The sequence below is a fragment of the Heteronotia binoei genome, chromosome 4 (assembly GCF_032191835.1).
Source record: "Heteronotia binoei isolate CCM8104 ecotype False Entrance Well chromosome 4, APGP_CSIRO_Hbin_v1, whole genome shotgun sequence".
Lineage (NCBI taxonomy): Eukaryota > Metazoa > Chordata > Lepidosauria > Squamata > Gekkonidae > Heteronotia > Heteronotia binoei.
Window position 1 is genome coordinate 23,465,068 of NC_083226.1, and position 22,661 is coordinate 23,487,728.

The 22,661-nt window shown below is 46.7% G+C and overlaps 1 protein-coding gene across 1 annotated transcript in view; it reads right to left on the reverse strand.

Moving 5' to 3' along the window:
* Positions 1-22,661, reverse strand: part of LOC132570380 (ephrin type-B receptor 5) — a 245,887-nt gene that overhangs the window by 144,234 nt on the left and 78,992 nt on the right. Inside the window, exons 3-4 of the mRNA XM_060236947.1 lie at positions 6,168-6,232; positions 3,082-3,778 (exon numbers count right to left, since the gene is read on the reverse strand). Coding sequence (XP_060092930.1) covers positions 3,082-3,778; positions 6,168-6,232 — 762 coding nt within the window. The remainder of the gene's footprint in view (positions 1-3,081; positions 3,779-6,167; positions 6,233-22,661) is intronic.

Genomic DNA, 22,661 nt, shown 5'->3' on the forward strand with positions numbered 1-22,661 from the left:
TGATTAAAGTTGAAAAGGAAATTGGCAACAAAAATACCATATCGTGTTCCTGGCTTCTCCAAACAAAAAAAGCAAGAAGTGGGAGAGCCGGGGCTTTCTCGAATCTCTGACTCTCCTTTTAACTTGTGAAGAGGGGGATGTGATTCTTAAAATAGCAAGTCCCACTTCTCAGTTCACATGGAAAAAGTAGCATTTGCGCAGCCGTGAAGTGGTCCACTGTGATTTTCCCAAAGTCTGAACCTCACCAACCCTGGCTGAAAGTTTGCTTGTAGAAACCACAAGTGGACTGTGAAATATGGTCCCTGCCACTTCGGCAAGACGCTTCATTAGTTTTTGTCCCATAAGGCCGTTCTAAGTTGGTTCGCTTGCAAAGCTCCCGAACCCTTGACAAAATCAGGTGGTGAAGCAGAGGACAGAGCGTTCCCCTCCATCCGTCCCTTCTAGGGGCATGAATTCCTCCTCTCCCACAATGATTAAGTGTAGGTACAGCAAGATGAAGAGCCCCGGGGCACAGAGTGGTAAAGCTGCAGTACTGCAGTCGGAGCCCTCTGCTCACGACCTGAGTTCGATCCCAGCGGAAGCTGGTTCAGATAGCCGACTCCAGGTTGACTCAAAGTGTAGATGACTGGGGAAGGCAAATGCAAACCATCCCGTAAAAAGTCTGCCGTGAAAATGTTGTGAAAGCAACGTCACCCCAGAGTCGGAAATGACTGGTCCTGGCACAGGGGACCTTTCCTTTACTTTTACTAGAGCAAGATGGGTAGCCATCTTACTCTGTTTGTAGCAGTACAAAGCGCAAGAGTCCAGTAGCACCTTCAAGACTACAACAGAGTAACTTTTGGGAGTCACTGTCATAAATGTTGTTAGTCCTTAAGCTGCTACTGGACTCTTGTTCTTTTCTACCGATTAAGTGTCTTTGCGGGTTCAGCTGTACCTTATGTACAATTCTTGTATATGGATCAACTCACACATCTCACGAGCCATATGCAGATAGTTTGAGATGTGTGAGTTGATCCATATACAAGAATTGTATTCTGCGGCTCTATTAGGAATGAATTTATATATGAGAGACCTGGGCTGTTTTGAGCAGAAATGCACAGGAAGGCAGTTCCGGCTGGCTTGGTGTCAGGGGGTGTGGCCTAATATGTAAATGAGATCCTACTGGGCTTTTTTTGTAGAAAAGAGACTGAGCAGAAGAAGGACATCGAAACCACCTTGAAACTCCGGAAAGGATGAGTTCTCTTTCTCTGTTTATTTGGCCTTTATTATGTTAATTATGTGAAACAGTGGTGACATCAGGGGGTGTGGCCTAATTTGCAAATGAGATCCTACTGTGAGAGACTGAGCGGAAGAAGAACATCAAAACCGCCTTGAAACTCCGGAAAGGATGAGTTCTCTTTCTCTGTTTATTTGGGCTTCTGTTGTATTTTCCTCAACTGATGGCTCCGGATATCTATTGATTGTTATGAGCTTTGAGCGAAGCACATTGAAACTGACTTTAAAGGAACTTTGCGGCAGGAGGACTTCAAAGAGATGTTCTCTATACAGAACCTGGGAGAGCTGGCTATTGTGATTCATGCATTTACTAATTGTTTGTTGCTACTAAAGGTTAGAAGATGTACAACTTTATTTTATATGTTATATAGTATGCATTTTGTATTGCTTTTTGGTGTTTTTGCTTCCCCTGGAGGAAGTGGTTGCTCTGAAATGTGGACTGTGCCATGCGGAGGCCCCTCCCCTCCCCAAACCCCGCCCTCTCCCGGATCCACCCCCAAAGTCTCCAGGTATTTTCCAACTCAGACCTGGGAGAGAGACAGATTCTTCTTCTCTTGTTTGTGTGAAGTACAGAGATAAATGTGGAGCACAGAGATAAGGAACAGCCGCACTTTCTCCCACGGCTTGGGAGAAGCACCTGCTGCTTCTTGCCTTTCCCCCCAAATCACAATGCAAACAAATGTTCCAAGCAAGGTGTTCGCGTTCTGGATAGTCTCCTGCTTGCCAGAGGGGGGCAGAGGCTGAGTCGGGGGGCACCTGAATAGTAAAAGCTGCCCCGCAGGAACAAGCACCTCAATCTAATGTACACTTAATCCACAAGTATCAGAGCGTTACGCCCAGTTCTGAACACGTTCGATGCCCATTCAAATACAGGCTTGCCGAGTCTTGCAAGATAAAAGCTGAGGAGGTGGCTGTCAAAATATTACTGCTGAACTGTACCCAGTGTGGCCATGTATGACAACCGCAGGCTGTTCTACATCTGCTAAGGCTTCATCAGACAGGCCTGCGCTGTCGCCACACCGGCAGTCCCAATGGAAAGAAATCCATTTCGGAAGCACCGTTCTAAAAAGGGTGGGAGTCTCGAGGGGAAGGCGGGGCAACACAGGACTCAACCACCGTCATCCCCAACGAGCGCAGGTGCCACCGACTTACAGCAGCCCCGGAACAGGGCTTGCAAGGCAAGAGAGGAGCAGAGGTGGCTGACCATTGCCCTCCTCTGCAGTCTTTCTTGGGGGTCTCCCATCCAAGCACTAACCAGGGCTGACCCTGCTGAACTGCTGAGATCTGATAAGAGCAGGCTAGCATGGGCTATTCAGGCCACTAAAAGGTAAAGGTAGTCCCCCGTGCAAGCACCAGTCGTTTCCAACTCTTGGGTGACATCGCATCATGACATTTTCACGGCAGACTTTTTACAAGGTGGTTTGCCATTGCCTTCCCTAGTCATCTACACTCCGCCCCCCCCCCCCAGCAAGCTGGGTACTCATTTTACCAACCTCAGAAGGATGGAAGGCTAAGTCAACCTTGAGCCAGCTACCTGAACCCAGCTTCTGCCAGGATTGAACTCAGGTCATGAGCAGAGAGCTCCGACTGCAGTACTGCAGTTTTACCACTCTGCACCACGGGGCCACTCCAGCAATTGCAAAATTTGTCTCAGTTCTTTTAGACCTTGCGTGTGTGTGTGTGAGAGAGAGAGATTTGCTGTTGCTCAAGATTTGTGAATTAATGAGCTTCTAAGGGTACAAAAGAACACAGGACAAAACAACCTTGGCCCACAGGCGCTCTGAAACTTCAGGACCATTTTCTCACCTTTGCAGACCTTTTCGTCATCCGCAGGTTCATAGCCAGCCCGGCAGGCACACCTCCCGATGGCCACCATCCACTCGCCTTCTCCATTGCAATGCAGCCGCACCCCAGAGGAGCCGGCGGTGCTCGCTTCTTCCGCATCAGCCACACAAGTCCCCAGCGCCTCCACCAACGACGTCCTTTCCCCTCCAGCAAACGTCTCCGGGAAGGAGGCAAACCCCTTCAACACGGCTGGGCACTTGTAAAAGAAGACCTGGACGGCCACCAAGGACATGCAAGCCCCTGAGTCTTGGAAGGCTAAGTAGAACCCTGACTTGGAGAGCGGCCCGAAGCTGCGCACCTTCACATTCATCTTCACCACCTTCCCGGTACTGTCCACCTGTGAGAAGCTCTCGTCGGCTGCGATTGTATCCACTTTGGTCCACGGTCCCTCGTGCCACTCGGGGTGCTCCGGAGTGGCCACATCAGCCTCTGCTTCGTGGTAGTAAAGCGTGAAGGTCTCCTTGCAGGAAGAGGCCACGTTTCTCATGCTGGCACAGTCCCGCACAGAAAAGCGGAGGCGGACGTGGACCCGGCGGGCACCTCGGCGCTCTATGAAGTGCGTGCGGAGCCAGTTGTTCTGGCCTGGATCCCCAACGTTGCACACCTCAAAGGTACGGATCAGGTGCTTCTTGTCATCCAGTACACTCACCTCATCCCACTTGTGGAGTTGGTGGTGGAGCGGGCATGCGAAGAAAAACAAAAGGGAAATATATTCATTGGGGATCATTTTTGGATAGAGTAGGTGATTTCCCTGTTTGCTTAGAATATTGATTCCTCACATTACTTGCTTTATTTACTTAATTGATGATACCCTGTATTTCTCCCCAGTGGGGACAAAAAGTGGCTTCCATCAGCCTCCTCTCCTTCATTTTAATACCCTGTGAAGTAGGTTGGGCTGAGAGCAGGTGAGGGGCCCAGCAAATTCTCATAGCAGAGCGGGGATTCAAACTTGGGTCTCCCAGAGCTCAGTCCAGCATTCTAGCCACTTCACCACACTGGCTGACTTCCTGAAGAAAGCCAAACAATTATAATGAACAAATACAATAAACATGACATGGGGTGGGGGGGCATTTAAATAAACAAACAACTACCAGTATATTCTGAGCTTGTGCTGGACCCAACAAGCCACCTGCTCCAAGGCCACATTATTTTACAAGATCCTCAGGATTTTATGTACTCAGAAATATGGTTGCCAACATCCAGGTGGTGGCGGGAGCTCTCCTGGAATTACGGCTGATCTCCACACTACATAGAGTGCTTATTTATTTAAAATGTTGATTCTTTTCTCCTGGAGAAAATGGCTGCTTTGGAAGGTGGCTTGCACAGCATTACATCCTACATTGTTCCCCCTTGCCCAAACCCTTCCCTTTCCAGGCTCCACCCTCAAGTCTCCATGTATTTTTGAACCCAGAGTTGTCAGCCCTATGTAGAGAACATTTTGCTCTAAAGAGACAAGAGAAATTACTACCTTTAGTGCATTGTGCTCTCTGATCTTCCTTTGAGTGGGGATGTGACACTGTGTTTATCCATGATATACAAGCATCTGTCTTTAGATTTTTATATGACCTCCAGGAATAAAAAGCAATCCAAACCTGGCAGGAGACTAGCCTTTTTTTGGAGCTCATAAAATGGATTTCAAAAGTCTTCTTATGAGCTCTTTTTTTGGAGCTCACAAAATGGATTTTGAGAGCCTTGGACTCTTATTAGCTAACATTATTTGTTGGTGCTATTTATTTATCTTATGAAGAGGGGCTTCATAAGAACATAAGAGAAGCCATGTTAGATCAGGCCAATGGCTCATCCAGTCCAACACTCTGCATCACGCAGTGGCAACTCCCCGCCCCCCCCAAAAAAACAGGTACCATCAGGAGGTCCACCAGTGGGGCCAAGATACTAGAAGCCCCCCCACTGTCCCCCCTCCAAAGCAGCAAGAATACAGAGCATCACTGCCCCAGACAGAGAGTCCCATCTATACGCTGTGGCTAATAGCCACTGATGGACCTCTGTTCCATGTTTATCCACTCCCCTCTTGAAACTGGCTATGCTTGTAGCTGCCGCCACCTCCTGTGGCAGCGAATTCCATGCGATAATCACCCTTGGGGTGAAAAAATACTTCCTTTTATCTGTTCTAACCCGACTGCTCAGCAATTTCATTGAGTGCCCATGACGTCTTGCATTGTGAGAAAGAGAGAAAAATCCTTCTTTCTCTATCCCGTGCATAATCTTGTAAATCTCTACCATGCCACCCCTCAGTCAAAATTTCTCCAAGCTAAAGAGCCCCAAGCGTTTTAATCTTTCTTCATAGGGAAAGTGTTTCCAGCCCTTTAATCATTCCAGTTGCCCCTTTCTGGATTTTTTCCAATGCTATAATATCTTTTTTGAGGTGTGGTGACCAGAATAGTACACAGTACTCCAAATGAGACCGCACCAACGATTTATGCAATGTGTGGGTGCACGCAAAAACTCATAGCCTGAATAAAACTTTGTTGGCCTTAAAGGTACTATTGGACTCGGTAACTTTGTAGCTGTGGGAAGGATAAGCCATTGTCAGCCTCCAAGTAGGGCTTGAAGATCTCCCAGAATTACAAGTGATCTCCATGTAATGGCTGCTTTGAGGGATGGCCTATATAGCATTGTATCCTGCTGAAGACTTTTACCTCCCCCAAACCCCAGCCTCCTCAGGATGCACCCCCCAAATCACCAGGGATTTCCTGATTCAGAGCTGGCAACCCTAAAGGAGTGAAATCAGCAAACCCTCCCCCACCACCACCACCACGGCATTGTGGAAGTCCTTTGCTGGATACAAGCCCTTGTTTATCAGCGCTTATCTTATCAAATTTCTCTCCAGGGGTTTGGAATAAAGAAACAATTAATTGCTAAGGAGAGATAAAGGAAGCTCAGAGGGAAGCGGCCCTGGGGCAGTTCCAGATCCCGCCAGCTTGGTTTGCCTGTCACCAGCAAAGCTTTAGGATTCTCAGCCGTCAAAGCCTCGCTTTCTGTAGAAGCACACGACCCACAGCCAGCGTAGATTGACGGGGAACACCTACCCCATCGGGAGGATGCGCAGTCCAGCCAATCTCGGATGTCTCCCCGGTCGTATCCAAAAGAATTTCTGTTTAAAAAAAGAAGAAAAGGCAAGAATGTGATGACCTTGGAGTAAACTTCTGTACAATAGCTGCTGATATGCAATACATTTTCTCCACCCCTATCTTCACATTATCTCCAGCAAGGGGGGAGGCGGGGATTATTACAGCTAGCTTCAAATCGTGGTGTTGGGAAATGCTTCAAGTCAGTTGACTTATGGCAACTCTAGGTTTTCAGGGCAAGAAGTGAAGTAGATTGCCAGTGTCTGGCTCTGTGTAGCAACTCTGGACTTCCTTGGTGGTCTCCCATCCAATGACTAACCAGGATAAACATCTGGAGCAGAGGTCCATCAGTGGCTATTAGCCACAAGGTATAGATGGAACTCTCTGTCTGGGGCAAGTGATGTTCTGTATTCTGGGTGCTTGGGTGGGGGCACAGTGGGAGGGCTTCTAGCCCCACTGGCAGACCTCCTGCTGGCCCCTGGTTTTTTTGGCCACTGTGTGACAGTGTTGGACTGGATGGGCCAGTGGCCTAATTCAACATGGCGTCTCTTGTGTTTTTATGACCCTACTTAGCTTCCAGGATCTGAGGAGACCAGGCTAACCTAAGCTGTGCAAGTCAGTTCAGCCTCCAAGCCAAGCCTACTTGCTAACAAATATGAAATCCAGATGGTGGGAACTATTTCTTGTAAAATGTTTGTTGGGTTTTTACATGAGTTGTGTATATGTGTTTACTGGAACACACATGCAAGACTTTGGGATTCTAGGTGGAACAATGCCACCCAACATATGCCACCCTCACAACTCCAGTACAATTCACATGTCCAATTACGCTCCTCATACAAAGTTTTGCTTTTGAGAAACACCGATGGATCACAGATTTCATCCTGGAGAGAGAACACACAACTCTTTTCAACGTGGTACCTCCTAACACATTATCCAGGCCTACAAGCTGGCAAAACCCTCAGCAAGCGACTGTGTGCTTTGACCCACGATCTGTTGATAAGAGGTTTTTAACTGAAAAGAGCCAAGTGTGGCAGAAGCGAAGATTGACGCTTTACATGTGATAGTGCAGAAAAAGGGGAGCCGTGATTCAAAGTTTGCCTCAGACAGACTGACTCGTTCGCAAGCCATTCACAGCGGCCGCCCCCGTCAGCAATATGGGCATAATAATCCTGGCCTACTTTACAGAATGAGTGTAATGATGTACACGGAGCACTCAGAACACTATGAATACTATGCATTATTTATTAATATGTGGGCCTGCTACGTTCGCACCTTACAGCTTTAACCGGGCATGCACATCATTGTATGCATGAACAGGCCCAAGGAGTCAGAGGAGGGCTAGTCTAGTCTGTGCTACTGGCAGGCCTTGAATTCAGCAGGAGCTCACAAAACCACAGCTTCTGAACCTTTCTGAGGGTTCCCCCTCCTCCTCCCCACCTACCCTGTCCATTGAATAGTAGCTGCAGCTGCATAACAATCCCTGGATTAAGAGAGCAGCCAGCTGGCCAGCCAGCCACCAAGAGCTTTGCCACGCCCCCAGCAGCCCTCATTAAACCCTGGAGAAGCCCGCACCACCTTTTCTCCACTTCTTATGTGATTTTGGGCAGTGGGCGGCTTGCTGGCCTTTTGACTGTGGGAAGGGGTTGGCGAAGGAGAGCCCCAGGTAAGTGAGGCCTGCTTGGGCTGGCTGGATCTCTAGCCAGCCCAAGCAGGCCTCACTCGCCCAGGGCCCTCCCTTCTAACATCGGGTTGCTTTTGGCTGGTGGGGGGCCCATATGCTAATGAGTTATGCTAATGAGCTCCACCACCTATTCTACAAAACAACCCCTGGCTATTGGCACGACCAGACAAAAGTGCCTTCAAGTCACAGCCGATTTACAGCAACCTGTAGTGTTTAAGGCATAAGATGAGAAGAGGTGGTTTGCTATTGCCTGCCTCTGCATAACAAACCTGACCTTCCTTGGTGGGAGGGGGTGTCTCCCATCTAAGCATTAACCAGTGCCTTAGCTTCCAAGATGTGACAAGATTGGGTTAGCCTGGGTTACAGTCAGAGAACTTTAGGCCCAGTAAAAAATAGACAGAGGTGTGTGTTTCCACCACCCCTGAATGTGTTTCCACCACCCCTGAATATTTTGAAAGGAAAAACATTTGGAGAAAACAGACGTGTACAATTCTCCACTCCTCTCTTCTTGTGTCAAATTCCTCTACCTTCTGCAACATGCGAAAAAACACACTGGTCTCAGTTTGGAAATGTACACAACAAATAATAACAATTTTAAAAACACACACACACACACAACTGCAGCAGCAGCTGACACCAAAAATTATAGAGGAGCTCGTTTCCATCTTTGCAGGTCTACAGTTCTCGGAATTCGCAGAGATCAAAACGACAGTTCCAGAACTGGAAGCTATTGATCTTTCAGAAGCAGATTCTGATTAGAAAAAGAAACATGACAGTAGCATTTTGAAGGGTGCATTAGTTATCACGGGATGACCCGATATGGGTTTCCTGCAGCTAACTAGTCCACCGTTACTATGACAGTGTGTGGGATAAGGACACATGAATGATGTTCTAAAGTTTAATTTAATGCAATAGCCAGACTTTACTGATAGACCCTAAATGTTGTGATCTGTTAGGCTGGAAGCCTACATTTCATAAATATACCAGACAGTATGGGCGTTTTCCCACAGAGCTTACACCTCGGAGCGACGTCCCTCTTCCCCGCGCAGCGTCTGCGCGGATTTCCCACCAACTGCTCCGCATAACCAGGAAGAGCCGTGGCTTTTGCGTCACTAACGTAAACTGGTTTTTAGCGGTTTACATCTGTGACGCAAAAGGTCCTGCACTTCCTGGTTATGCGGAGCAGTTGGTGGGAAATCCGCGCAGACGCTGCGCGGTGAAGAGAGACGACGCTCCGAGGTAAGCTTTGTGGGAAAACGCCCTATGAGTTTGCATGTTAGCAGCTAATGGCCCGTATCTATGATTGCCACCAGGCCTGGAGGGGAAAACGTCCTGACCCCTTAATAGAAGCTTTATGGGATGCCATTTACAAGGTGATGTTATTACTCCATGCCACAGGGTTGCCAAGTCCAATTCAAGGAATATCTGGAGACTTTGGGGGTGGAGCTAGGAGACATTGGGGGTGGAGTCAGGAGAAGGCTGTGACAAGCCTAATTGAGCTCTGATGGCAAGAAAAAGAAGACTGCAGATTTATACCCCGCCCTTCTCTCTGAATCAGAGACTCAGAGTGACTTACAATCTCCTATATCTTCTCCCCCCACAACAGACACCCTGTGAGGTGGTGGGGCTGAGAGGGCTCTCCCAGAAGCTGCCCTTTCAAGGACAACTCCTGCAATAGCTATGGCTAACCCAAGAACAGCAGGTGCAAGTGGAGGAGTGGGGAATCAAACCTGGTTCTCCCAGATAAGAGTCCGCACACTTAACCACTACAACAAACTGGCTATCACATTCAAAGGGATCACACACCCTTTAAATGCCTTCCCTCCATTGGAAATAATGAAGGATAGGAGCATCTTCTTTTGGGACTCATAGAATTGGACCTCTTGGTCTGATCTTTTTGAAACTTGGAGGGTATTTTGAGGAACACTGTGAATACTATGTATTATTTATTAACATGCGCCTGCTACATTCGCACCTTACAGCTTTAACTGGGCATGTCCATCATGGTATGCATGAATAACCTCAAATTTGATGCCTCTACCTCAAAAAACAGCCCCCCCCCTCTGCCAGATCCCCAGATAGCCGCAGATCAATTCTCCATTATACCCTATGGGAATCAGTCTCCATAGGAGTAATGGAGTGTGTAGCAGACATTTCCCTCCCATCCACCCACCCTGCTTCCTGATTACCCTGCAGTGGGGGGAGGGCCTCCAAACCAGGGGATCCTCTCCTCCCACCTGGGGATTGGCAACCCTACTATGCCATGGAAAACTTCACCTGTCTATTTCCACACATTAAAGCTCTATTAAAAGTACAGTACATTTTCTCCCGGCAAGTCTGCTCGCATATGACAACGCAGCCTAGCCAAGGTTAATACTTTCCGACCTAAAGAGCCTCTTTACAATGGAAAAACAGGCTTCGAACTTAGCGGAGTGGAACAGTAGGATGCAAGCCAATGTGTTTTATGGTTCTAAAATAATAAAAGTTTAGACTGCACGTGAAAATATGTATTGTATATATTGAACTGTCCCCCCAAATTTACAGATTTCGGCCCATTAATTACACATGCATTCTTGGTAGTTCTCCCCGCCCCACCTTTGTGGAATAGTCAGTCAAAGGAGATGCAGAATGCAGAACTGAATTATTCAAGAGGACTTTAAAAAACCAAGCCAAACCAGGAAATAAGGCTTTACAGGAAAAAGGAAAAGTCCCCTGTGGAAGCACCGGTCGTTTCTGACTCTGGGGTGACGTTGCTTTCACAACGTTTTCAGCGCGGGACTTTTTACAGGGTGGTTTGCCATTGCCTTCCCCAGTCATCTACACTTTTCCCCCAGCAAGCTTGATACTCATTTTACCGATCTCGGAAGGGTGGAAGGCTGAGTCAACCTCGAGCTGGCTACCTGAAAACCCAACTTCCACCGGGGATCGAACTCAGATCATGAGCAGAGCTTACAATAATGAAATAATTCAATAAGATGCTTGGGTAAAGGGATAGGGACTATGGACTGAACTATTCTGTACATTACATTGTTTGTTACACTCCTACCAGGGGTCATTTCATAGAAAAAGAGGTACCAGAGTTCACTGGCACAACTCATTTGCATTTGCATATGCCACACACCCCTGACATCACCAGAAGTGTACTAAATTAGATCAGCTCAGCATCCACCTAAAACTGCTTCTTGAATTAGAATTGCCATAATAAAACCTTACTCCCATCATACTTTTTAAATGACTTTCTCCTCTGTGGCCACAGTGGCACGAGGAAGATTTTCATCTGTCTGCTTTATATGTTTTGGTTATTTTCCCTTTTTTTGTGCGGGGAAATTTTAGAAAGTTTGTCAAATCTTAAAGTTCTCACAGGGTGTTTGAACAATGGAGCCCGGAAGCAATATATTTGGCGGGGGTAGGGGGAAGGAAGGTAAGAAAGAAAGAGTAAAATAACATTTAGAGGTTCTGGAGCTCTGTTCCTGTGAGCTCCAGCCCAAAATGAATCCTGAATCTTACTGTGTAATTTCGGCATCATTTAACAAGTCATATTAATCGGTTCGGTTTTGTTTCTGTCAACTCTTTCTGGTTTCTGCAATCCAAATCCTATTGCACTGCTTATTTTATTTTTATTTAGTGGGTTTATATTCTGCCCGTTCCCATAATGGGCTCAGGGAGGATCACAACATGAACTGAACAACAAAACCCTACAATTTAAATTTAATTTATTTATTATTTATTTATTATTTATTACTTTGCATTTATATCCCGCCCTCTCCGCAAGCGGACTCAGGGCGGCTAAAACAATACAATAAAATTAGCAAATCAAAACAATAGAATAAAACAAATAAGGTGCATCGTCGGGGGAGGGGGCGGGGGGAAGGGCACATTTCACAGGATACAGCAGTTTCTGGCCCAAGATGAAATGATGGTTATAATAAATAGGAATAGCACCACAGTCTGTAAAGCTTGATGTCCCAACAAGGGAGACCAACTGATGGAATAGTTGCTGGAATAGGACGCCGCTGCCTCAGCCAAAAGCCCAGTGGATTAGCTCCATTTTACAGGCCTTACGAAATGATAGTAATTCCGGAAGGGCCTGGATCTCCATAGGGAGCTGATTCCACCAGGCAGGGGCCAGAGTCAAGAAGGTCCTGGCCCTGGTTAAGGCACAACGGGACGTCCCACCCCATTGACTGTATTTATGGGACATCCCACCCCATTGGCTGTATTTAACCTACATTGTGTAATCCAGCTTGAGTTCCAATGAGAAAGGTGAACAATCAATAACAAACAAATTTCCCCAATCTGGGGGGGGGAAGCATGTTTCCCCACTATCACCCCGGTTTCAAAAATTTCTGAAATTTTACAATATCTCCACTAGGGCAAGAGACCAGACCTGGATGGGCCAGGCTCGCCCGCTCTTGTCAGATCTTAGAAGCTAAGTATGGTGGGCTCTCTAGTTACTATTTGGATGGGTGACAACCAAGGAAGTTCAGGATTGTTACGCAGAGGCAGGAAATGGCACACCACCTCTGAACGTCTCTTGCCTTGAAAACCCTACGGCAGGGGTGGCCAAACTTGCTTAATGTAAAGAGTTACATAAATATCAGATGTTTGAGAGCCACAAGACACGAACGCCTGCCTCAACTAAACGAACGTCAGATTTTTGAGAGCTGCAGGGATGGAGGGAGAAAGAGAGAGAGAGACAGAGAGAGAGAGACAGAGACAAAGATAGAGACAGACACAGACAGACAGACACAGACAGACAGAAAGAGGAAATTTATTTGGTTCACTTTTTATTTTTTATTTATTTGGTTCACTTATATTCCGCCCTTTCCCAGACGGGCTCAAGGCGGATCACATACAGTTAAAAAGCAGTCACATATAATAAAACCAATAAATACAATTAAAACAACAGCAGTACATCAACATTAAATAACAGAGGTGGGCGGCACATTGTGCAACTTTAGGTGTAATCATTCAGTGGCCCGGATATAAAGATTCAGACAATAGATCACTGTTGGGGGGAGAACAGCCGATGGTATAGGCAAGAGTAGAGGGCGCCCACCTGCCTCAACTAAACACCTGGCGGAACAGCTCTTATCTTACAGGCCCTGCGGAAGGGTAACAAATCTGGCAGGGCCCATACCTCCACCGGGAGCTGATTCCACCAGGTTGGGGACAGGGTTGAAAAGGCCGCGGCCTTAGTCGAGGCAAGGCGGACATCCTTGGGGCCAGGGATGACCAGAAGGTGTTGGTTGGCCAATCGCCCTTTGGGGCTCATATGGGGAGAAGCAGTCCCGCAGGTATGTGGGTCCCAGGCCACGTAAGGCTTTGAATGTCAATACTAAAACCCTCAAACAGATCCGGTACTCAACCGGTAACCAATGCAGCGCGTACAGCAACTTTAGCACTCTCCAAGCTGTTGGCTGGCTTGGCTTGAGGAAGTGGTTTAAAGAGAGAAATGCTTTCTCCAAGTCAACCAACAGTGGTGGGAGCTTCAAGAGCCACATAATATGTGTGAAAGAGCCACATGTGGTTCCCAAGCCGTAGTTTGGCCACCCCTGCCCTACGGGGTCACCATAAGTCGACTGTGACTTAATAGCCCTTTCCACCACCAATAGAGCAGGCGCAGCCCTGTCCTAGAGAGCAGCTCAGCGCATTCCCTCTGCCTAAATGACATTACCTACCCCTCAGCTATTCAGTCTGCAGGTCATTTTGAAAGACGCCCCACAAAATTTCCAGCACAGCCAACAAAACAAATTGGCACTGTTAGAATTAAGGCATTTCTCTGGTCAGCTCTCATCAAGGGCAAGCATGCAAAAGCAATTTCGAAATAAAAAAAAGGGAGGTAAGATGGGGAGAGACGAAAAATGAGAAAAACTCACTTTGGCGGCCTGTGCTCGACGCTTCTCCCCAGAAGGTTTCTCTCCAGTGACCCAGGTAATTTTTTGTTTGATAGCATAAATATTTTACAGACTAACAAATATGCATGGCCCGCAGCTGACTGGGCTGTCCCTCTGATGGGGAATATTTTAAAAGCCACTGCAAGAAAATGATGAGCCGGTATATTTTCCAATGCTTTGCCCAGGTTGGAGAGCTGGCAGTGCAAAGTGCAGACAAGTTGCAGGCCAGGCAGCTGCCTTTTGGTGACCCTGTAGAGCTGGGGTGTCAAACTCATTTGTTATGAGGGCCAGATCTGACATTAGAGAGACCTTGTTGGGCCGGACCATGTTGGGTTAGGGTTGCCAATCCCCAGGTGGGGGCAGATGATCCCCCGGTTTGGAGGCCCTCCCCCCGCTTCAGGGTCATCAGAAAGCGGGGGGAGAGGAGGGAAATGTCTGCTGGGAACTCTTATTCCCTGTGGAGATTTATTCCCATAGAAAATCATGGAGAATTGATCTGCGGGTATCTGGGGCTCTGGGGGGGCTGTTTTATGAGGTAGAGGCACCAAATTTTCCATATAGTACCTAGTGCCTCTCCCCAAAATACCCCCCAGGTTTCAAAAAGATTGGACCAGGGGGCCCAATTCTATGAGCCCCAAAAGAAGGTGCCCCTATCCTTTATTATTTCCAACGGAGGGAAGGCATTGAAAAGGTGTGCCGTCCCTTTAAATATGATGGCCAGAACTCCCTTTGGAGTTCAATTATGCTTGTCACAGCCTTAAGCTTGGCTCCACCCCTAATGTCTCCTGGCTCCACCCCCAAAGTCCCCAGATATTTCTTGAATTAGACTCGGCAACCCTATGTTGGGTTGGGCCGAGGCATGCCGGGCTGGGCCATGAGTAGACCAATTTAAGATTAAGCAGCAGAGATACAAATTTTATACAGAACACAGACAAACACAAATATATACATTTTAAAAACTTAAAACATGCTTGAAACGTTAGCACTCATTGGTCTTAAAGAGGCTTTTTTTGTATTTCTCCCATAGAAACCAGGGAACAGGGCAAAGGAAGCTCTGGCTCTTTTCTTCCTTCCCCAGGGAACTAGGGGGGGAGAGCCTCAGCCAATAGAAGGAAAAGGGGCTTAGCTCAGTAGCTCTGCTGTGCAAATGAGAGAGCCTGGCAAAACAAGCTATTCCTCCCTCCCCTTCCTCCCCAAGGGAGGATCCTCAGCCAATAGAGAAAATACAGGTTTTGCTCTGTAGCTCCTGTGCAATTGAGCAAGCCTTGCAAAGCAAGTTGTTATGCAGAAGGAAGCAAGAGAGAGGGAGAAGGAAGCAGATGACAGTCAGTTGCTCACTGTTCATTCGGCCCTGATCTACAGCTTTCTTCCCCCCTCTCTCCCTGCCAGATTGTTCCTTCTAAATACCAGTTGCAAATCCACCACACTTTTCTGGCTTTTTCAGACTGATCTCCCTTCCCTTTTTTACGTTTTCACACCACTGTCTCGCTCACACTCTTATGTCTACAAATACCCTAAAAAAAGGTCAGCAAAGGCAAACCCTCTAGCGCAGGGGTGTCAAACTCATTCGTTATGAGGGCCAGATCTGATATAAATGAGGCTTTGGCAGGCCAGACCATGTTGGGCTGGGCCACATGCATACCTATTTAAGATGAGGTAGCGGAGATACAAATTTTATAAAGGCACAAAGACAATTAAAGTTTTTTAAAAACTTAAAAACATGCTTAAAACACCAGCACTTGGTTTTAAAGGTGTTTCCTTTGTATTTCTCCCATGGGATCCAGGGAACTGGGCAAAGGAAGCTCTGGCTCTTTCCTTCCTTCCCCAGGGGGCCAGGACTGAAAAAGCCCTGGTCCTAGTTGAGGCAAGGCAGGTGTCTCTTGGGCTGGGGATGGCCAACAGATGTTGGGAGGCCAAATGTAACGATCTCCTGGGCATATATGCTAAGATGGAACAGAATTCCAACAGCGGTGGTTTATACATGCATAGATTCCCTTCTCCGGCGCATCAATACTATCATTAACCCCAGTGTCCTGTATCACTGTCCTACTGAGCTCAGCCGTATCGATCTGTCTAATCTAGTAACTGACCTTAAATCAAATCCTGTGCGCTTTCCACTGCTGCCCAACTATGGCAGGGATTTGGTCCAGTGTTTCTTAGGCCGTCAAACCAGCCTTCTTAGGATGGAGTTTAATCATTACCTAGTCTACCCTGCATGGGCCCTTTCCTGTATTTTGGCACATGCAGGGGTCATTCTGTAAAAAAAAAAAGGTGGTGGAGCTCATTAGCATAACTCATTAGCATATGCCACATACCCCACACCAGCCAAAAGCAACCCTATGCAAGAAAGGTGGGCCCCGGGCGAGTGAGGCCTGCTTTGGCTGGCTAGAGATCCAGCCAGCCTAAGCAGGCCTCGCTCACCTGGGGCTCTCCTGGGCCACCACCCCCCACACTCAAAAGCCACTTGTGACCCAAAATCACATAAGAAGTGGAGAAAGGGTGGTGCGGGCTTCTCCAGGGGTTCATGAGGGCTGCTGGGGCTGTGGCAAAGCTCCTGGTGGCTGGGTGGCTGCCAGCTCTCCTAACCCAGGGATTGTTATGCAGCTGCACCTACTATTCAATGGACAAGGTAGGTGGGGAGGAGGAGGGGGAACCCTCAGAAAGGTTCAGGAGCTGCTCTCCTGTGAGCTCCTGCTGGATTCAAGGCCTTGGCACATGCCACAAAACTAGGAATTGATGCAGTCCTTCCAGCCTCATGCTCCAAACCGTTGCCAGCTGAAGAGAGGTGGGGTACGATTGCACCGCCTCCATTCACTGAAACAAGAAAACACTGCTGTCTTATCAGTGCAGTCAGCCCACACAACCACGGGAAAGCGTGAGGTTATCTCTTACTATGTTTGCTGAGCTGTGAGAGTCTTCTGGCTACAGTTTAAAGTCAGTATCCGGTTGCACCTTTTCAGGCTTGCTTTCTTTTTTGCTAAGCAGCTGTGGATGTAAATGTACAATGGCTGACGGCAAACCGTGCAGGGTGCAAATGACAGTAAGCTGACTCCAAGGGGGGGAAGGTTTGCATTCAATAATCCTTAAAGGGAGAGTTGCATTGCAAATCACATGACCAAGAAAAGAAATACACTATGATAAACACACATCCCAGTTGTCCTTATTTATCAGGGAGACCCCCTATTTTCTGGTACCCCTCCTTGGTAAAACACAGTCCCTTTTTTTGGAAATGTGTGGGTAATGGCAGCTCACGTGATGAGATGCCAACAGAATGGCCATTTCCATCACTCATCTCTGCCAAAGAGCAAGGTGAAAAGGGTACCCTTACCCGAGGGCACCAGGAGGTGGTGATGGAGATGCTGGGGTAGCACCTGCAGGAACTTGTAGGCCAAGTGGACAACAGAACCTGGGGTGGGTGTGGATGATGGCATTGCTTGCCAGCAAGGGATTCTACCAGGTGTGGAATTCTAGCAGGAGCTCGTTTGCATATTAGGCCACACACCCTCTGATGTAGCCAATCCTCCAAGAGCTTACAAGGCTCTTTTTTGTAAGCTCTTGGAGGATTGGCTACATCGGGGTGCATGGTCTAATATGCAAAGCAGCTCCTGCTAGAATTCTACCCCTGCCCAGATCCCACCGGTAAACTCTGCTGCAAGTGTTTGTATTGCCACTATTCTATATGCAGAGAGTTCCACTGTGGGACAAAGCATTCTGTTAAGAACATAAGAACATAAGAGAAGCCATGTTGGATCAGGCCAATGGCCCATCCAGTCCAACACTCTGTGTCACACAGTGGCCAAAAATTTTTATATATATATATACACACTGTGGCTAATAGCCACTGATGGACCTCTGCTCCATATTTTTATCTAAACCCCCCTTGAAGGCGGCCATGCTTGTGGCCGCCACCACCTCCTGTGGCAGTGAATTCCACATGTTAATCACTCTTTGGGTGAAGAAGTACTTCCTTTTATCCGTTTTAACCTGTCTGCTCAGCAATTTCATCGAATTCCCACGAGTTCTTGTATTGTGAGAAAGGGAGAAAAATACCTCTTTCTCTACTTTCTCCATCCCATGCATTATCTTGTAAACCTCTATCATGTCACCCCGCAATCGACGTTTCTCCAAGCTAAAGAGTCCCAAGCGTTTCAACCTTTCTTCATAGGGAAAGTGTTTCAGCCCTTTAATCATTCTAGTTGCCCTTTTCTGGACTTTCTCCAATGCAATGTTGAACGTTGACAATATTCAAAGAACCTTATGTTCACATTAACAACACCTCTTCCTTTAGAAGCAAAACTACCACCAAGTCAGCTATGGCTGACAAGGGTGGGACAGAAAGTTTATACAGTCAAGCCTTTTTATGACAATTGGGACACACCAAATATACAAGGGTATACTTTCATCGGTGGAATATTGGAAGATTTGGGGGGGGGGGGTGTAGAAAAAGCCCAGCAGGAACTTATTTGCATATTAGGCCACACCCCTTGCGTTCCAGTGTGTTCCTGCTTTAAATAAAAAAGCCCTGTTGGAATTTATCCGTTGAACAGTTCCCTACATCTTCAGAATGGAAAAACCCCAATTTGCAGAATTATTATAGCTCTGTTCATAAGCTACAGTGAACACACATACAATTGTGTAGAAGAAGAAGAAGACGACATCAGATTTATACCCCGCCCTTCTCTCTGAATCAGAGACTCAGAGCGCCTTACAATCTCCTTTATCTTCTTCTCCCACAACAGACACCCTGTGAGGTGGGTGGGGCTGAGAGGGCTCTCACAGCAGCTGCCCTTTCAAGGACAACTCCTGCCATAGCTATGGCTGACCCAAGGCCATTCCAGCAGCTGCAAGTGGAGGAGTGGGGAATCAAACCTGGTTCTCCCAGATAAGAGTCTGTGCACTTAACCACTACAGCAAACACTTGATATTTTTAAATACATGCACTGAGGGGACGGGGTGTGTGTGAACATAATCTCATGTTATGTTCAATGTGTGTTCAGCTGAACATGTGACTGAAACTGCACCCAAGTAGTACTAGTTCCAAGACCTGTGTGTGTCACTGAAGTGTAATCCCAGGAATCTTACCCCTTCCGTTACTGAGTCCTAAATACAGGCGTTAATTCCCTCTAATCATTCCAAACACCTTTTGACAGTCTTCGAAGTAAATCCTCCAAACTGCCAAGCCACCCTCTCGTTCCCTGCTGTCTTCAGTATCCAGCATTCTTCTAATACATTTGATTCCCTTAAAGTGAGTTTAACAATCTTTGTAACATAAATTTCTTACATGTTCAATAAAATTTTCTGCAGTCATAAAGTAGGCCAATCCTAGCCAGCCGTAATTTACTGTAACATGATATCTGCTGTTAAGTTGCTCCGTAGAGAAATGCAATATAGAAATGCCCCCCCTGCAAATTTAATCTTACTTATTTCATCCCGAAGAGGAGCTGAATCATAATTTTGACATGGTCGAATGAAGTAGCGAGCTTTAAAAATATATTATTTTGCTAGTGAAGCTTTAAATAAATTACAGTTTTGTCATAAAAATAAGGGCCCCACTACACAGTAAGGGAAGTTGTGTGGATGGGTGTAAATGAACAGGCTACACTGGTTATGTGTAGTTGAAAAATACACCATGCCATTCATGCTCTTTCACCCGTTGCAAAGGGAAGCTGCCACACGCATTCCTCCTAAAATATTACAGGGCACCTCCAGCAGGAGACATTTTGTTGTTGTTCAGTTGCACAGTCAAGTCCAACTCTTTGCAACCCCATGGACCAAGTCATGCCAGGCCCTCCTGTCTTCCACCATCCTCGGAAGTCAGCTCAAATTCATGTTAGTTACGCTGTCCAGCCATCTCATCTTTTGCCGTCCCCTTCGTCTTTTGCCTTCTGTCTTTCCCAGCATCGGGGTCTTCTCCAGTGAGTGCTCCCTTCTCATTTGGTGGCCAAAGGATTTGAGCTTCAGCTTCAGCATCTAACCTTCCAGGGAACAGTCAGGGTTGATTTCCCTTAGGACTGACTGATTTGATCCTCTTGCAGTCCAACAGACTCTCAAGAGTCTTCTCCAGCACCACAATTCGAAAGCATCTGTTCTTCTGCGCTCGGCCTTCCTTATGGTCCAACTCTCACAGCCATACATTACTACTGGGAATACCATCGCTTTGACTAAATGGACTAGTGATGTCTCTACTGCCTAGGTTTGCCATAGCTGTCCTCCCAAGGAGCAAACATCTTCTCACTTCATGGCTACAGTCACCATCTGCAGTGATCTTGGATCCCAGGAATGTGAAGTCTGTCACTACTTCCATGTCTTCCCCTTCTATTTGCCGATAGGATCTGGCAATTCTGTAATACCGTGTGGGCCCAAGAAACATCATAGTCAGGGATCAATTTGCAGAAAGAGAGGTGCCAGAGCTCATTTGCACATGCCACACACACCCAGACATCATAGAAAGGTGTACTAAATTATATCAGTTCAGTATCTACCTTAAAATGCTTCTTGAATTAGAATGGTCATCATAAAACCTTACTCCCATCATACTTTTTAAAGTAGTTTCTCCTATAGGGCCACAGTGGCATAAGGAAGATTTCCATCTGTCTGCTTGATATGTTTCGGTTATTTTCCCAATTTTTTGTTGGGGGGGGGGGGGGGAATATGAGAAAGTTTGTCAAATCTTAGAGTTCAGCAAAGTTCTCCCGGGGGATTGAACAATGGAGCCCAGAAGCAAGTATTGGAGGGGGGGCACTATTAAGAAAGAAAGAGCACAATAAAATTTAGAGGTTTCAGAGCTCTGCTCCTGTGAACTCTTGTCCAAAATGAAGCCTGGTCATAGTAAAAATAACATACATACCACATTGTAAAGCAGAGCTCTACAATTTGGTCCAAAATGACCTGGGGAAAAATTGACCAAGCTATGTGTTATCTTCTAAACTTCTGGGCCAGCTGCAAGTTCTGCACACATGTGCAGATGAGCAAGAAAGCCAAACATTTGGTCTAGTGTCCAAATTTCTTGACTAATGCCAAGGTTTTGGGAGCAGAAACCCACAGTGAAATATCTACTTACATATTACTTAGGTAAATGTTGATACTTCTTTCTAGCAAAAAGCTCTCAAGGGAAATTTCCATTTTCAAAAAACTACCACAAAAGCAACAATCGCAAACAGCTTTACTTAAGAAAAAAAAACAAACAAACAGCAAAAAACCCAAATCAATGGAAACAATCTAGTTAAAAACCCAGCCTCCTAAAATGCCACAAAGAGATTTAAAATTCGGCAGAGTGGACGCTCTTTGGAAAAGCACAGCTTATGGGTGGTGTTGCCAACCTCCAGGTGGTGACTGGAGATTTCCTGGGATAACTGCAGATCTCCAGGCAACAGAGATCAGTTCCCCTGGAGAAAACGGATGCTTTGGAAGGTGGACTCTATGGCACTGTGTTCCAGTGAGATTCCCACCCCCCTTTCCCATACCGCACCCTCTGCAGGCCCCATCCCCACTCCCTAGGATTTCCAAAGTCAGGGTGGGCTATTCTAACCAAAACTTCTTTCTCCAAGCAACATGCAGAAGATACCTCCCCACATATGACTTAAACTGGGTCAGAATTGGGCACAAGAAGAAATTGCAATCTTAGCATCAGAAACTGGCATATGGCTATGGCATTCGCCGCTAGGACTAATCTTGGTTAAACTCAGGAGGGGGGGGGTTGTAGCAGGAACGTCTTTGCATATTAGGCCACACAACCCTGATGTAGCTAATCCTCCGAGATCTTACAGAGCTCTTAGTACAGGGCCTACTGTAAGCTCCAGGAGGATTGGCTGCACCAGAGGGGTGTGGCCTAGTATGCAGAGGTGTTCCTGCTACAAAAAAAGGACCCCACTGGTGAGGTATAAATGAAACAAATAAATAAACGTATTGAAACAGACAGCCCCGAGGCTCTGTTGTGGTACTAATTCCAAACCAAGTAGAAACTAGGCGTTTCAGTGTTAAATGGACCAAATATAACGCAACCATGTGAGCAAATGCATGCCCTGTGCCCTGAAAGAGATGCCATGCTGGAAAACTGTGGTAAAGCTCAGCTTGGAATGACTCTCAGCTGAAGGGCACCAGCATAAAGCACTTCAGGAAGAGAGGCACAACAGACATCCACTTTGACTAATCGCTTGGCATGCTGCCTAGGGACGGTAAACACAAGTAAACTTGTTTCTTGGGAGAAGCCAGCTGCTTGGAACTTCAGAAGAAGTCTGAATGAATGTTCTTTGTCCAATATTTTTCCAAGTATAATCAAGCCTATTTTGCCATCTTTCCTGGAGCCAGAATTTGTGGCTGTGGTTGCAGATGGCAAAAGAGGTGTTTTGTTCAGCACATTTTTTATCCCGTTCTTTGCCAAGAACAGCAATGCACATCTTTCTCCTCTCCTCCTTTTTATCCTCACAAGAGCTTTAGGCTGAGACCGAGTAACTGTCCCAAGTCACCAAGCAAATTTTTTGGCAGTGAGAGGATTTGAACATGGGTCTCCTTGACCCACGCTATCTAAAAATGAATAAATACGGTGTTCAGAGAGGGAAGAGATTACCTTGCCGACTAGGGGTGAAGAGTTCCAATTTCTCACATGTTTCCACAGTCAAAAAAAATTGGCAAGAGTATGTGAATATACCTCTACCCCCACTTATGATAACAAAGGACTCAGACCAAGAGCCAGTTCACACCCACCAAGAGCCAGTTCAAACTCTTATTTTATAAAATGGGAAAAAGCCAAAATATAAATGGCAAAAAAACCCCACATGGAGTTGCCCCCCAACTGTACCAGCAGGCTGTGAATGGCACAGGCCAATTCCCCCCACCATGAATACAACAGAAGGAGTGCCTGACCCTTCCATGTAT